General features: G+C 46.5%; 1 protein-coding gene across 3 annotated transcripts in view; it reads right to left on the bottom strand.

Moving 5' to 3' along the window:
- Positions 1–2,458: 2,458 nt before the first annotated feature.
- Positions 2,459–14,692, bottom strand: part of DYRK4 (dual specificity tyrosine phosphorylation regulated kinase 4) — a 52,275-nt gene continuing 40,041 nt past the window's right edge. For all 3 annotated transcript variants that reach the window (XM_081191605.1, XM_081191606.1, XM_081191607.1), the window contains 5 exons: positions 13,047–13,219; positions 11,181–11,241; positions 9,455–9,584; positions 7,938–8,101; positions 2,459–2,811 (listed from right to left, as the gene is read on the bottom strand). In XM_081191605.1, coding sequence (XP_081047731.1) covers positions 2,543–2,811; positions 7,938–8,101; positions 9,455–9,584; positions 11,181–11,241; positions 13,047–13,219 — 797 coding nt within the window. In that variant the 3' untranslated portion in view covers positions 2,459–2,542. The remainder of the gene's footprint in view (positions 2,812–7,937; positions 8,102–9,454; positions 9,585–11,180; positions 11,242–13,046; positions 13,220–14,692) is intronic.

The following is a 14,692-nucleotide window of genomic DNA, read 5'->3' as shown; positions in this document are numbered from 1 at the left end:
CCCGGACACTGAGATCCAGCACCGAGGGCCTTCTGGCGGTTCCCTCATTGCGAGAAGTGAGGTTACAGGGAACCAGACAGAGGGCCTTCTCAGTAGTGGCGCCCACCCTGTGGAACACCCTCACTTCAGATGTGAAGGAAATAAGCAGCTATCCTATCTTTAAAAGACATCTGAAGGCAGCCCTATTCAGGGAAGTTTTTAATATTTAATGCTGTATTGTTTTTAACACTTGATTGGAAGCCGCCCAGAGTGGCTGGGGAAACTCAGCCAGATGGGCGGGGTATAAATAATAAATGATTATTATTATATTATTATTGTAGGCCAAAAACATCTGGAGGGCCGAGTTTGAGGAAGCCTGTTCTACCTCCACAGTTGGAGGCAGCAATGGTTCTGGAAGCCACTGGAGGGAAGAGAAGCTCTTGGTTTCATGTCCCGCTCCTTGGCTTCTCACAGGCATCCGGTTGACCACTGTGACAGCAGGATGCTGGACTTAGGTGGGCAGCCTGAACCAGCAGGCTGGATCCGAATTGTTTTTCTTGCGGCAGTTATTCTGTTGCAAATGTTTTAAATACTGCATTCTTTGCCACCAATGCTATTTGAATTATATTCCATCTCTTACAGTTCCTCTAGAGCAAAGAGGCTTATTAGCGAGGCCACAGAGCCCTTGAAGTCTTCCTGCACTAATGATTTATAGTTTCACAGGAGCACAAAAGTTATTTGACGGAGGGACCAGCCATACCCTCAGACTTCAAGTTGACACTGCAAGCCATCATTTATGAATACTTACAAAATTATGCGGGTGATCTGAGTTCAGATACCACTCCCATTGAAAGCATAATTTCCTCCTCTGAGCTCAAAATACTTTTTTTACAGAGTTCAAAACCACATGGCTCCCTCCAGTGCTTCCATTAGAAAGCAGTAATTTCAATATTATCGCAGCAATCAAGATTTTATGGCTTCCTTAATCATTTTGCGACATCTGTGTTGTGGAACCTTGTGCTATTATGAGATTCCAACCAAGTCATGGCTAAACCGAATTTGGTTTTGCTTAATGTTAATGATCTGGGAGCAAATCCCTCCCCCAGAATTGAGGCTTTCTGGTGAGAGGCTGATCCACATATTGTTTTGTTCCAGGAAACTCACCAGAAACATAAAAGGTAAAGTTAAAGGACCCCTGGACAGCTAGGTCCAGTCAAAGGTGCAGCACTCATCTCAATTTTCAGGCCACGGGAGCCAGCGTTTGTCCACAGGCAGCTTTCTGGGTCATGTGGCCAGCATGACTAAGCTGCTTCTGGTGCATTGGGGACCATGACGGAAACCTGTCACATGTGGTGACGTTTCTGTGGGTGGCTTCTAACACCAAACCCCTCCTTCCATTTGTTTCTCACCTGAGCACAAGCCGGCCATTTTGCTTCCAGTGACCTTGTGGTGTCAGTCGCTGGATACAGAGGGTAAACTTGGATTTCAACCACACAGTTAGAAAAAGTTGTTTTTTGAGAGATTATCTTGGAAACTGGAATGGTAGCACATATAAGGTAAAGGTAAAGGGACACCTGACCATTAGGTCCAGTCGTGACCGACTCTGGGGTTGCGGCGCTCATCTCGCTTTATTGGCCGAGGGAGCTGGTGTACAGCTTCTGGGTCATGTGGCCAGCATGACTAAGCCGCTTCTGGCGAACCAGAGCAGCGCACGGAAACGCCGTTTACCTTCCCGCCAGAGTGGTACCTATCTATCTACTTGCACTTTGATGTGCTTTCGAACCGCTAGGTTGGCAGGAGCAGGGACCGAACAACGGGAGCTCACCCCGTCACAGGGATTCGAACCGCCAACCTTCTGATTGGCATGCCCTAGGCTCTGTAGTTTAACCCACAGCGCCACCCACATCCCTATCCCATATATAACAGGCATTTAAAATGTGTGTGTGTGTGTGTGTGTACAGGGGCCTCACACAATGCCCCTTTATCACTCTTGTGCAAATTATAGGGCTCCTATCTATTGAATTGGGGTGACAATGCAGAGCTCTGGTACCCCATCTTGCTGCTCTTTCTGATTTTTTTCTTTCTTTCTCTTTTCTGGGAAATGTTTCAAGTTGTGGGGTTTTTTTTAACACCTGTCGCTTCTGGTGTCCTTAACCACCCTGAGATCTATGGATATATGGCGCTATACAAATTTAATAAATAAAATACGATACGACACTTAAAAAAACCAAACCCCTGACTGAAATAACAGCCCATGAGCTGTGTAAGAAATGTCTTGGAGGTTAGACAGAGGTCCTATGTCTTCACCTTGCAGTACTCACAAGTGAAATGTTCATCCACACCCTTGTTCTGATCAAAATTAATTTCTGTCCCCTCAACAGAGCAAAATATATTCTATTTGAACTGTAAAATAGTACCCATTTCCACTCATACAGTCTTCCTCCACACCAAGAAATGTGCACAGACCACATACAGACAGTTATGTTAAATTTCTGTTCTTGAACATTTTACAGCAAAAAAGTTACCTAAAAGCAGACCACAAATGATATGCAAAGAGGACTAGTCATTGCTTGTACTTGATGGGCGGCAAGATGTTTGTATTTTTGTGCATGACCTTCTCAGTCCTATGGTCTCTCTGTTCTCTTTTAACAGTTTTGTCCACCAGGGTTTCCAGTTCTTTTTCTGGAGTTTCTTGCTTGTTGGAATCCTCCTTTTCCTCTTCGTTTGCATCTTGGGAGGTTATGATGGGAGATAATTTCTGAATCGCAACGGATAACTTTTCAGCGGGATCAGATTTTATTTCTCCAGCAGATTGGTGCCGTGTGGTTTCATCTGCAGAAAAGGGGAGACACAAAATTTAAGGGGAAATGTATTACTTTAGAGAGCAGCAAATCTAGAATTGCTTTAGGACTTAAATACAATAAAATACAATAAATACAAAGAGGATTTTTATTTTATTTTTATTTTGACTATGGCAGACCAACACGGCTACCTATCTGTACAAAGAGGAGTGTTCAAGTAAGGTTTTGGCACCTGATTAAAACACTTTTGTATCCAGCCTTGTGGATGCTGGCATAGTTTAGAATTGTTTTTAACTGTATTAATCACTTTCTTGCAAACCACTTATTTTATATAGAGGTTATATATCGGTTATATATCAAGCAGCATGTAATTTGCTCAGGGTTCAAGCCCCACGTTGGGTGAAAGATTCCTGCATTACAGCGAACTGGACTAGATGACCCTCGTGGTCCCTTCCAACTTGACAGTTCTGTGAATCTAAGTGTTGAAAGTTGCAACACACACAGAAGCCACATTTCTCCTCTCAGTCCTCCTCCCCATTCACAAAAATAAACACAAACAATTAAGCAAAAACCTAGAAACATACATGTCTGCCATTGCTCTCTCTTGACAAATATTAATTATAAAAACAAGCTATCGAAGCTGACAACAACAGCCTTCTCCTGGCTAGCTGCAACGAACGTGCTTTGAGGTGTGGCCTTAGGGAAACCAGCACTGAGCATGCTCAGACTGTACTCAAAGGCAGTCCTACTGGGCCAATACTGAAGCTGCTCCTTAGCCCTGGCAACAAGAGATAGAGAAGAAACCTCCAGCAAACACATGCCTTTTTCTCCTCCTAAGACACAAATAACAGGGGCCTCTTTCTCAAAGTGATGCTTTGGGATTGTGATGGGCAGAGAACAGCAGGTTGACAGAAATGTCTGCAGAGCTTTCCTGAATTTGGACAGAAGAGTAAAATGCATGTTGTACAGGGAAGAGTGTGTGGCTCTGAGATTTGTGGGGAGGGCTATGCCTCAGGGAGGCAGCCTCTGCTAGAGATACCTGTACCTGCTTGAGGTTTCTGTGAGTGGTGCAGGTAGTAATATAATTTATTATTTATACTCCACCCATCTGGCTGGGTTTCCCCAGCCACTCTGGGCGGCTTCCAGCAAAACATTAAAATACAATAATTCATCAAACATTAAAAGCTTCCCTAAACAGGTATAAGTGCAGTGGGCTGAAAGAACAGGAAGGTTGAGTACACCACCAGGGCCGGCCCACCCATGAGGCTGATGGAAGCCGCCATCTTGGGCGGCAGAATCCCATGAACACCTTTGCTCACCCCTGCTGCCAACCGCCAGAGAAGCAAGGAGAAATGGCGGCAGCAGCAGCTTCCAATGAGATCTCGAGATAGTTCTGCGAGATGTCTCTGGAAGCTACCACCACCTGAAGCAGAGAGGGTGGGACCTCCCCATTTTGTCTCTCCACACTACAAACATGTAGCTGTCCATCACTGATGGACTCTCTCCACCTTCATAATCAATCCCTGGGGAGATAAAGCTTCCTCTGTTCTCAGTCCCTCCTTTCTCCCTCTCCACCGCAAACATAGGCAACCAACGTCTATCCCTGAAACAGCTGGTGGTGAGGGGGAACTGGGCTCAGGAAACAGACATCAAATGTCCTGGGTTTTCTTAGCAAATGCAGTAGCAGAAGACAGACTTCCTCCAACCCCAAAGCAAACAGTGTGTGTGTGTTTGTGTGTACATATCTTGACTTGGTCTTGGAACTGGAGGACACACCCAAGGAAAATGATGTTTACCGTATTTTTCGCTCTATAAGACGCACCAGACCACAAGACGCACCTAGTTTTTGGAGAAGGAAAACAAGAAAAAAAATAATTCTGAATCTCAGAAGCCAGAACAGCAAGAGGGATCGCTGCGCAGTGAAAGCAGCAATCCCTCTTGCTGTTCTGGCTTCTGGGATAGCTGCGCAGCCTGCATTCGCTCCATAAGACGCACACACATTTCCCCTTACTTTTTAGGAGGGGAAAAGTGAGTCTTATAGAGCAAAAAATACGGTATATTTTCAGTTCATTCCCCCTGCCACCCCACATAAGTTTCTTTTCCCCCCCAAAATTTTTTTATTAGTTTTCACAATATTATAAACAAACAAACACACAAGACAAACAAACATAAATCATAGCCTTATTGAAAATCCCAATTCTTATGAAATTCAACTTAAACATTAACATCCTTAAATCTTCACCTTATGGAATTAAACATATTAATTCATCACTTAACATAAAATCCTCAGCCAATTAAGTATCTGCAAGCTATTTTCAGTTAATTTAACTTGACAAATTTAACTAGATAATCATTAAATTTATTCCACTCTTCCTCACCCCACATCTGTTTCTGGGCTGACAGAGGCTGCTTTGACATCCAGGGAACAATTGCCATAGGCTGAGAGAATTTAGGAACCGGGGGGTGGGGGGTGTTGGGATACTGCCAGGGAGACAGAGGCCATCAGGCAGGCCCCATTCGTCGTCTCCGGACAATCACCAGTCTCCCATGGAAACAGCATCAGTCAATTAGCGACATGAGCCTTAGAGACATTCCAAGACTCATGCACGCCCTTTCCAGCAGTCTCCGCAATGGAAGATTCAGACAGAAGAGCATATTGAGAGCAGTACATGTGAAAAGGATCTAGGAGTCTTGGTTGACATGAGCCAACAGTGTGACGCGGCAGCTAAAAAAGCCAATGCAATTCTGGGCTGCATCAATAGGAGTATAGCATCTAGATCAAGGGAAGTAATAGTGCCACTGTATTCTGCTCTGGTCAGACCTCACCTGGAGTACTGTGCCCAGTTCTGGGCACCACAGTTCAAGAAGGACACTGACAAACTGGAACGTGTCCAGAGGAGGGCAACCAAAATGGTCAAAGGCCTGGAAACGATGCCTTATGAGGAACGGCTAAGGGAGCTGGGCATGTTTAGCCTGGAGAAGAGGAGGTTAAGGGGTGATATGATAGCCATCTTCAAATATATAAAAGGATGTCACATAGAGGAGGGAGAAAGGTTGTTTTCTGCTGCTCCAGAGAAGCGGACACGGAGCAATGGATCCAAACTACAAGAAAGAAGATTCCACCTAAACATTAGGAAGAACTTCCTGACAGTAAGAGCTGTTCGACAGTGGAATTTGCTGCCAAGGAGTGTGGTGGAGTCTCCTACTTTGGAGGTCTTTAAGCAGAGGCTTGACAACCATATGTCAGGAGTGCTCTGATGGTGTTTCCTGCTTGGCAGGGGGTTGGACTCGATGGCCCTTGTGGTCTCTTCCAACTCTATGATTCTATGATTCTATGATTTACAGCTTTATTCAATGTAGGTCAGAACAAAGGAAAAACATGACTGCTTGCATCCGTGTCCAGGAAAACAGCCGGAACAAAAGCTATATACAAAACGGAAACTCCTAGTGAGCAGGAAGGAAACAGGCATGTGACACACAACAGTCATGCCTGACTCTTTTAAGGTGGAACGGAAACTATATCCTAACAGGGGGGCTATCCATTGGCGAGGCATAGACACCAGAGCTTGAGAACACTTGTGATGTGGCAATTGCACGGCCCTCTGCTTTCCGAAATCGCCCACACAGGTGCAACTACTCCCTGGGGGTACCTGAACAGAGAAGCACGGTCAAATTATACTTTTTATCGTGCTCGCCACACTTTAGGGGAGCAGAAAACTGAGTTGGGTAGAAAGCAACAAAATGCGCAGCAAGGTAACCAAATAGATTCTGTGAAATGTATAGGTTATGCAAATTCAGTAAATGTGGATTGTTTCTGTTATTTTGTATAATCTGTTTTTCAAAGCGCTATGCAATTTTGCAATAAATTACATGAAAAGAGTTTTATTTTTCATATTTCCCCCTGCTTCTGCCCATCATGGGGGGCATATATTGTGCTGCAGCCCCACCGTACAATCACTGAAAATTCTTATACAACAAGTCCTCTGGCACTGACTATTTCAAACATATCTTTTCGACCATAAAGGATGGAAACTTGCTGCTGCTTCTTTATTTGGAGCTGGAATTCTTTGGAAGCTGGGTTCAGCTACTAGTATCCCATAACGTGGCCTTTCTGGTTTCCATAACATCAGTGGCGTAGCGTGGGGGGTGCCAGGGGTGCCGGCCGCACCGGGCGCAACATCTGGGGGGGCGCGAGTCCAGAGGGAAGGGACAAGCAATCAAGGCTTGTTTGGGGTGGGGGGTCGTCGTCTCCGTTTGGCTGGCCCCCCTCGAGGAAGCGGGAACCTCTCCAAGGCGCAGCGCGCCGTCGGTGGAGGGAAAAGAGCCGCGCAGCAGCAGCAGCAAAGCCGGGAGGAGGAGGAGGTGGAGGCGCCGCCCGCCGCAGGATCCGATCCGAGCCTGCTAATCGCTTGCTGGGAATTAAGCGGCTCAAAGAGGCAAAGGAAGAGGTGGAGCCGCTGGCCCGGCCTGGAGGAAGCTGGAGAGAGCAGTGCGCCTGGGCACGGCGAGGTTGGGTAGGTGCGCCCTGGCTGGCTACCCGCCTCCCGGGCTCAGTGCCTCCATGACCCCTCCAGCGGCGATGGGAGAGATGGGGGGGTCTGGAGCAGCCCCGGCTGGCCTGCTCCTGCTTCTCCCCCGCCTCCTTCCCGTTGCCGGCGCCTTGATCTCATCCGGATCAGGGACGAAACACGCCCATCCTTTGCTACTCCTTGTCGGGTCACTGCTTCATTTCTCCAGGGAGAGAGGAGAGGAGAGGAGAGGTGCCGGAGATTGCCAAGCGCGCGTGACGCAAAGGGCCTGCCCACGCGCAGGCTGAGCTCCGCGTGGCGGGGGCGGAGGGAGGCGCTCTGCACATGCTTAGGAGGCGCTCGCCAGTGGTGTAGCGTGGGGGGGCTGGCTGCACCGGGCGCAACATCTGGGGGTTAGGGTTAGGGGGCGCAAATCCACGGGTTAGGGGGCGCAAATTACTTGCCTTGCCCCGGGTGCTGACAACCCACGCTACGCCACTGCATAACATAGAGAGAAGGAGACCTCATGATGCTGCTGAACTTGGCAGGTGCTTCCTGGTGTTTTGGTTTTGGTTTGTCTCCCTCTGAAATACCTATTTAAAGACAATTCATTTGGGGGGGAAGAAAGAACCAAGAACTATGAGTCCACCTTTTTCTGGCTGAGCACTCTTATGGGCATTATCCTTCTTCTTCTCTGAGTCGCCTGACTTCATAGTAGGCTTGGGCTTTTGTTTTGCTTTATGTAACCATGGGTCCTGCATCCAGGAGTGGTGCATTGCATCTTCCGGAGTCATGCGCAGGGAAGGTTTCCATCTTGACATAAAACATATGGAGAACATCAGTATGGAGCATGATGCACATGTATTATACACATACAAACCTATGTGCATATGGGGTTTATTACTCACATTATCCTACACGTGACAGCACACGAAAACACCACACTCATATGGTATGACCTTAAAAGGTAAAGGTAGCCCTGACCATTAAGTCCAGTCACGGACAACTCTGGGGTTGCTATGCTCATTTCGCTTTATTGGCCGAGGGAGCCGGCGTACAGCTTCCGGGTCATGTGGCCAGCATGACTAAGCCGCTTCTGGCGAACCAGAGCAGTGCATGGAAATGCCGTTTACCTTCCCGCCGGAGCAGTACCTATTTATCTACTTGCACTTTGACGTGCTTTCGAACTGCTAGGTTGGCAGGAGCTGGGACCGAACAATGGGAGCTCACCCCGTCGCGGGGATTCGAATCACCAACCTTCTGATCAGTAAGCCCTAGGCTCTGTGGTTTAGAACACAGTGCTACCCGCATTTTCACAGCAGTTTCATCACTGCACATCACATAATACACTCTGCAAAAATCTGAGTGTCTAATATATAGGCACTGCACCCAAAAAAAGGCAGAGGACCTGTTCTCCTTAGAGCCTGAAAGGAGGCAAAATGAAAAAGAAAGAAAGATGAGGGAGATCAGTTTGAGAATGCCAGAATGCATAGGTAAGTTTTAAACAGGCATTGAAAGGAGTCAGGTGGGTCCTAGGAGGCAGAGCTTCAAGGGCAATAGATCTAACTTTAGCCACCTTTGCAGCCAGCCACCATTAACTCCCAAGCCACCAAGTGACTGTGGCCTTCTAAGATCATGTCTTTAATTCTGCCAACTCGGCTCACATGCTGACTGTGATCCCATCTAGTATCACCCTAACTTAGTGGTTTTAAATCTTGTCTATCAACAAACCTCTTCCCTGCATGTCTGCCATGGGGCCCAAGCAAGTTTATGGAAAACATAAATAGATAACTCTCCATTAGTGCATGGTGTGAACCAGCCACTTGGAACACATCCAATATGTTCTTTAAAGTTGCACATTCTTTGGGGAGATAATGCAGTGGTAGCCAAGCCGCCTTTCAGGAAAGTTTGTTCACCAGGACTGATATACTAACTGAGAAACCTCTGAAAAACTTCCAAAGAACTCCTGGAGTCCCATGTGAAATATCCTGCTTCTTTCTGCAAAACATTTTCATTACATACTCTGGCAATATGGGGAATTAGCAAATCAAAATAAACCTTGCTACCATAACTGAGCAACAGACATTTAACCAACGCTTAAGGACAGAAAAGCAGGATTTAAGAGTCTATATATGCAATGGGCAAAACAAATGAAAGCTATCTTACACAAGGCACTTTTTCAGAAAATCCAGAAATGCACCATCATACGTTTTCAATACAGCGCTCAGTTCCCTTGTGTTTGGGTTTCTTATTCTCCCCCTACTATTTGTAAGATTCTTTGGAGTACCGCTGGAATCTTTAAAACAGAAAAGCAACATTTTAAAACTGTATACTCATTTGCATAATATTTAAAGTTTTGATGCTGGAAAGGTAAGTCCACAGAAGATTTAAGTCTGCCCAGATGATATTTATTTAGAACAGGGATGTCCAGCGCTGTAATGTTGGGAAACCGATTCCTTATTTTTCTGGTCAGACTCCATAACAAATGTGGTGCCGTTAGGAGCCAGGAATTCCTAGAAATGAAGCAAATGACCCCAGGTGTAACTTTGCTTAATTCACATGTACAGAAAAATACCTTACAGTGCAGAGCTTACATGAAGCATTTTGCTCTGCGGGTAAACTTAAAACCCACCTTGATTAGAAGATTAGAAGAACCATCAGAGACCTGGGAAGATTTTGGCAGCATATACTAACAGTTTGCATCTCTGATCCAGAAGAGTGCCAATGTTGTTCACAAAACCAGTAATTTTCACTCGAAGAAAAATCTCTCGGAGATTAACAATTTAGTGTTTTAATCTTTATGTATTGCAGCCAAAAGCTGCAACAAAAGCCTTAAGGGAATGAATAAATACTTAAAACACATCTCACCTTTCCATCTCTTCAAGGTGGTTTACAATTCAGAATAAAACAATTACATTCAAATCACAATTATTTTTTAAAAAACCCCAACCATCAGTCTAAATGTATTACGACAAAGGAAACCCAGTGCAACAGTAAACTAGCATTAGATACTTTATTATTGCTTTCCAAAAGCACAAGAGAGTAACTTGGTGCCTAAAGATAAAATAAATTACCGTATTTTCCGCCCCATAGGACGCACCGCCCCATAGGATGCACCTAGGTTTTTTTTGGGGGGGAATAAAGAAAAAAAATTATTTTCCCCCAGTCGTGGGGCTGGCGTGGGGGAAGCCCGAGCTTCCCCCGACCCCAGCCCCCAGAGCAGCCTGCTATCCGCAAGCCGAAGTCGCACCGGTCTCCCCAGGCTTGCGGAGAGCTGCGCGAAGCCCGGGCGCGCTCTTCAGCGCGCCCCAGACTTTGAAATGCAGGCAGCTCTGCGCAGCGCTCGGGAGCCTGGTGCGACTTCGCGCCGGGCTCCGGAGGGTGCGCAGAGCTTCCTGAAGCCTGGAGAGCGAGAGGGGTCGGTGCGCACCAACCCCTCTCGCTCTCCAGGCTTCAGCGAAAGCCTGCATTCGCCCCATAGGACGCACACACATTTCCCCTCCATTTTTGGAGGGGGGAAAGTGCTTCTTATAGGGCGAAAAATACGGTATATTTCTGGGAGGCCTATTCCACAATCCACAAGGCCAACACAGAAATGCTTGATCCCCAAGCGTGATAAGAACGAGCACTAAATGAATGTAGACAAGCTGCAATTCTTTATTTTGCACTAGTCTGCACTGCTCTTAATTCCAAGGAAACGAAAGGCATGTGTTAGCACCCTTGAAATCTGTGCCACTCAGAGGCTGGGGTGTGTATCTAGAGCAAATAAATATGCATTGCGACCCCTCTTGCACAAAGCACCATACAATCTGAAGGTCTTTCTTCCACAAATGCCCTGTCCACCATAATGATGGGCACTATGCTAGTAAGTCAATAACAGCAAGGGACTTACCAAAGAACGTTCGTCTTCTTGATGCAGTCTGAATGAAATCAGCTGGTGGAAGACCTAGTATCTTTAACACACACAAAAAGTCAGCCTGAAGAGCACCTCTGTTAAGTATATAACAAATTAATGGTCTTACACCTTTAACAGGAAGGACATGTTGATATAATGGCTGAGCTCTTTTTTATTCTAGCGCAGAGTCAGTTGAAAAGAGGGGGAAACCACCACAAACAGTAAAAATAAGTGTTCTGAGGAACTCATCAGTGGTTCCATCTAACTGGTGGTTTCTATCTGTACTGGATCTGATACTCCTCATCACCGTTATCAACAGCTAAAAATGAAAGTTATGCCTGGCACAAAACTGGGAGGGAGAACTAACGTATCAGGAGACAGAAATAAAGTTCAAAACTATCTTTAAAAACTGGGCTGGAACTAATAAAATCTCTGTACATCTAAATCAATTTAGAAACTGACTTTTATAATCAAATAAGTGTGTATCTGTTAAATGGTACATTTTGGGTTTCATGTTCTTCACAAAGAGTGCTGCCCTCCTTTTTCTGGGTCAACTCTATGGGCCTGTTGCATGCCATAAAGGGGCTTTTAATACTTGGGAGTTAGAGTGTTTAAATCACTTCACACACATAATCTGCTTGTAATCATTGAAACACCCAACAGGTCTGTGTTATTATCCCACATTTCAATTCCCCGTCACTAGGTGATATTTTGGTCTTTGTGTTCTGGGTTGTATGAGTTCCTGTGGGGATATTAAACATTTTACAGGCACTCTAATGCCAGTGTAATGCCACTTGTATGCAAGTCATTACTGAAATGCAACATTTTATTTCATATTTTGTACAGAAAACAACTGTGTGTGTGCATCTTCGGAGACATACGCTAGCTAATTTGTGTTTAAAATGTTTGTGGTAGACATAATTTTTGTCTGACACATTGAATTCCTCAGACTTTAATAAAGGCGCACGGATAAAATTCACAGGTAATGAAAGAGATGCCTTCGTTTCAAGCATGACTGAAACATGGTGAGATGAGGGTAAGAACCTGTTCAAAAGGCATGGCTCAAACAGAAAGGAGAAGTACCATTACATGTAAAGGATGTGTATGCCTGGAAGGACATTCATGACTTGGAGCATGGAAGGCAGGTTGAGAGTATGGGGGGGGGGGGAATTGTTGGAGAGGGTATGAACCGTGACCACACTTCCATGGAGTTGTGTCTCTGGAAGAGTAAACCTCTGCATGGCATCTGATTCGCAGTTGGACACATTGTCCCACCCCCTGGCTTTTTGCAGGAAACCCCAAGAGCATCTCTCACAGATGGCTGTCCAACCGCTGAAGACATCCATTTAGGGAGACTGAAGCACCTCTCAAGATAATTGTTCCCATTGCCAAATGCTGTTACCTTTAAGAAGTTTCTCCTGATAGTCAACTGAGATCTACCCTACTGTACCTTAAGTCCACTAGACCTAATCTTGCCTTCTGGAGTAGCAGGCAACAGATCCTTGCTGTTTTCCATGAAAAACCCTTTCAGATATCTGAAGAATGCTATCACCTCAGCCTTGTCTTCTCCAGGAGAAATCAGCCCAACCTTCCATATTTGTTGTCCTCCTCTGAACACTCCCAACACCTACATACTGTATCCTTCTAAAAGTGCACAGTTTTCCAGATGAAGCCAAACTAGTAAGGAATAAAGTGGAACTTTATGTGACAAATCTTAGAGGAGTTTCAAAAACTACTTGCGATGTTGCAAGAAAGAAAGAAATCCCCTTTGTGAGCATGCATAAGTTCCTGTGTATAGCTAAACTTGTTCTTTAGAGTCTGGGTTGTTTCTGCACACCTGCTAATATTAAAATCAGAAGTTACCTCCATAATGCACGCAAGCTGCTCCACTTCATTCTCCCCAGGAAAAAGTGGGTACCCTGTGTAGAGTTCAGCCATAATGCACCCTAGACTCCACATATCAATAGGGGTTGCATAGGGGTGACCAAGAATCACTTCTGGGGAACGATAAAATCGACTCTGGACATACGTATACACTGGAATAAAAAGGCAGGGGAAAAACATTGGACAGCCGAAAAAGCCCTGGCTCTGGTTGAGGCCAGCCTAACCTCTCTGTGGCCTGGGACCTTCAGGATGTTTGAAGACCGTAAGTTCCTCTGTGGGACATACCAGGAGAGGCGGTCCCGTAGGTATGAGGGTCCTAGGCCGTATAGGGCTTTAAAGGTTAAAACCAGCACCTTAAACCTGATTCTGTACTCCACCGGGAGCCAGTGCAGCTGGTATAGCAGCGGGTGAATGTGATCTCGCAGTGAGGACCCCGTAAGGAGTCTCGCCGCGGCATTCTGCACCTGCTGGAGTTTCTGGGTCACTGATCCTCGCCTCAGTGCAAGCCCCTGAGCTCCTTATCTTAACTCCCATCATTTTGGTCTTGACCTCTGGTTTCCAACCTTTTTGAGTCCAAGGCTCCCTTGACCAACTACATTCTATCTGCAGTCTATTTATTTATACATACTTTTCTAGAAGACAGTGTGTTGAACTATCAATATAGCAAAAGTTGATATTCTAGCTCACAGGTATTCAGCCTTTTTGGGTCCATGGCTCCCTTGACCAACTACATTCTTTCTGTGGCACTCCTGTGCAGCTCAGGAGCCCCTTGACTACAGAGCTGGCAGCCTCTCGCTCCTTTTTGAACACCCTTCTTTGTGGAGTGTTCCCTCAGCCTCCTCTCCCCTCTCTCTGGGAGTCCTCTGGGCAGCAGCAGCCACCAACCCTGGTCTCTGAGCTGCCCCATCCACCCCAAAGAGAGGTACCTCCTCACGATGCCCCCCAGGAGTTTGGGAAGAGGATGCCCCCAGCCTCAGGGGCCCAACAGAGACAGGCCACAGGTGAACATGAGGCCAGCATCTTACTCACCTGGGGAGGCAGCCGTGGGCGCTGCCTGGCCTGCATGGTGGAAAAACTCCCCTTCAGCACTGGGAAATCCTCTCTGCTTCCCAGTGGGGAGGAGTTGCGGTGGACCACACGGCCACCCACTCCCCTCCGGGGGCGGGGGACAAAGTCCCGCGTCCCCCGGAGATTCCCAGCCATGTCATTTGTCTGCCAGCCAATTCGCTGGCTGGGGGAGCGTGGCTGGGCCACATTTGAACTGAGGTGTGAGCCGGATTGGAGAGTGCGTGAAGGATTGGTTGCAGGTGTGAGAGTATTTGGTGGCGAGCCTTGGGCTCGTGTGGCAGTTAGGCATTGGTTTGAAGAAGAGTTTGGATTTGATATCCCACTTTATCACCACCCGAAGGAGTCTCAAAGCGGCTAACAATCTCCTTTCCCTTCCTCCCCCACAACAAACACTCTGTGAGGTGAGTGGGGCTGAGAAACTTCAGAGAAGTGTGACTGGCCCAAGGTCACCCAGCAGCTGCATGTGGAGGAGCGGGGAATCGAACCCAGTTCACCAGATTACAAGTCTACCGCTCTTAACCACTACACCACACTGGCTCTGGGGGAGGTGAGGTGTG

The sequence above is a fragment of the Podarcis bocagei genome (genome assembly GCF_964188305.1).
Source record: "Podarcis bocagei genome assembly, chromosome: 4".
NCBI classification, from domain to species: domain Eukaryota; kingdom Metazoa; phylum Chordata; class Lepidosauria; order Squamata; family Lacertidae; genus Podarcis; species Podarcis bocagei.
Note: the sequence above shows the minus strand (reverse complement) of the source record. Positions and strands in the feature narration are given on the sequence as shown.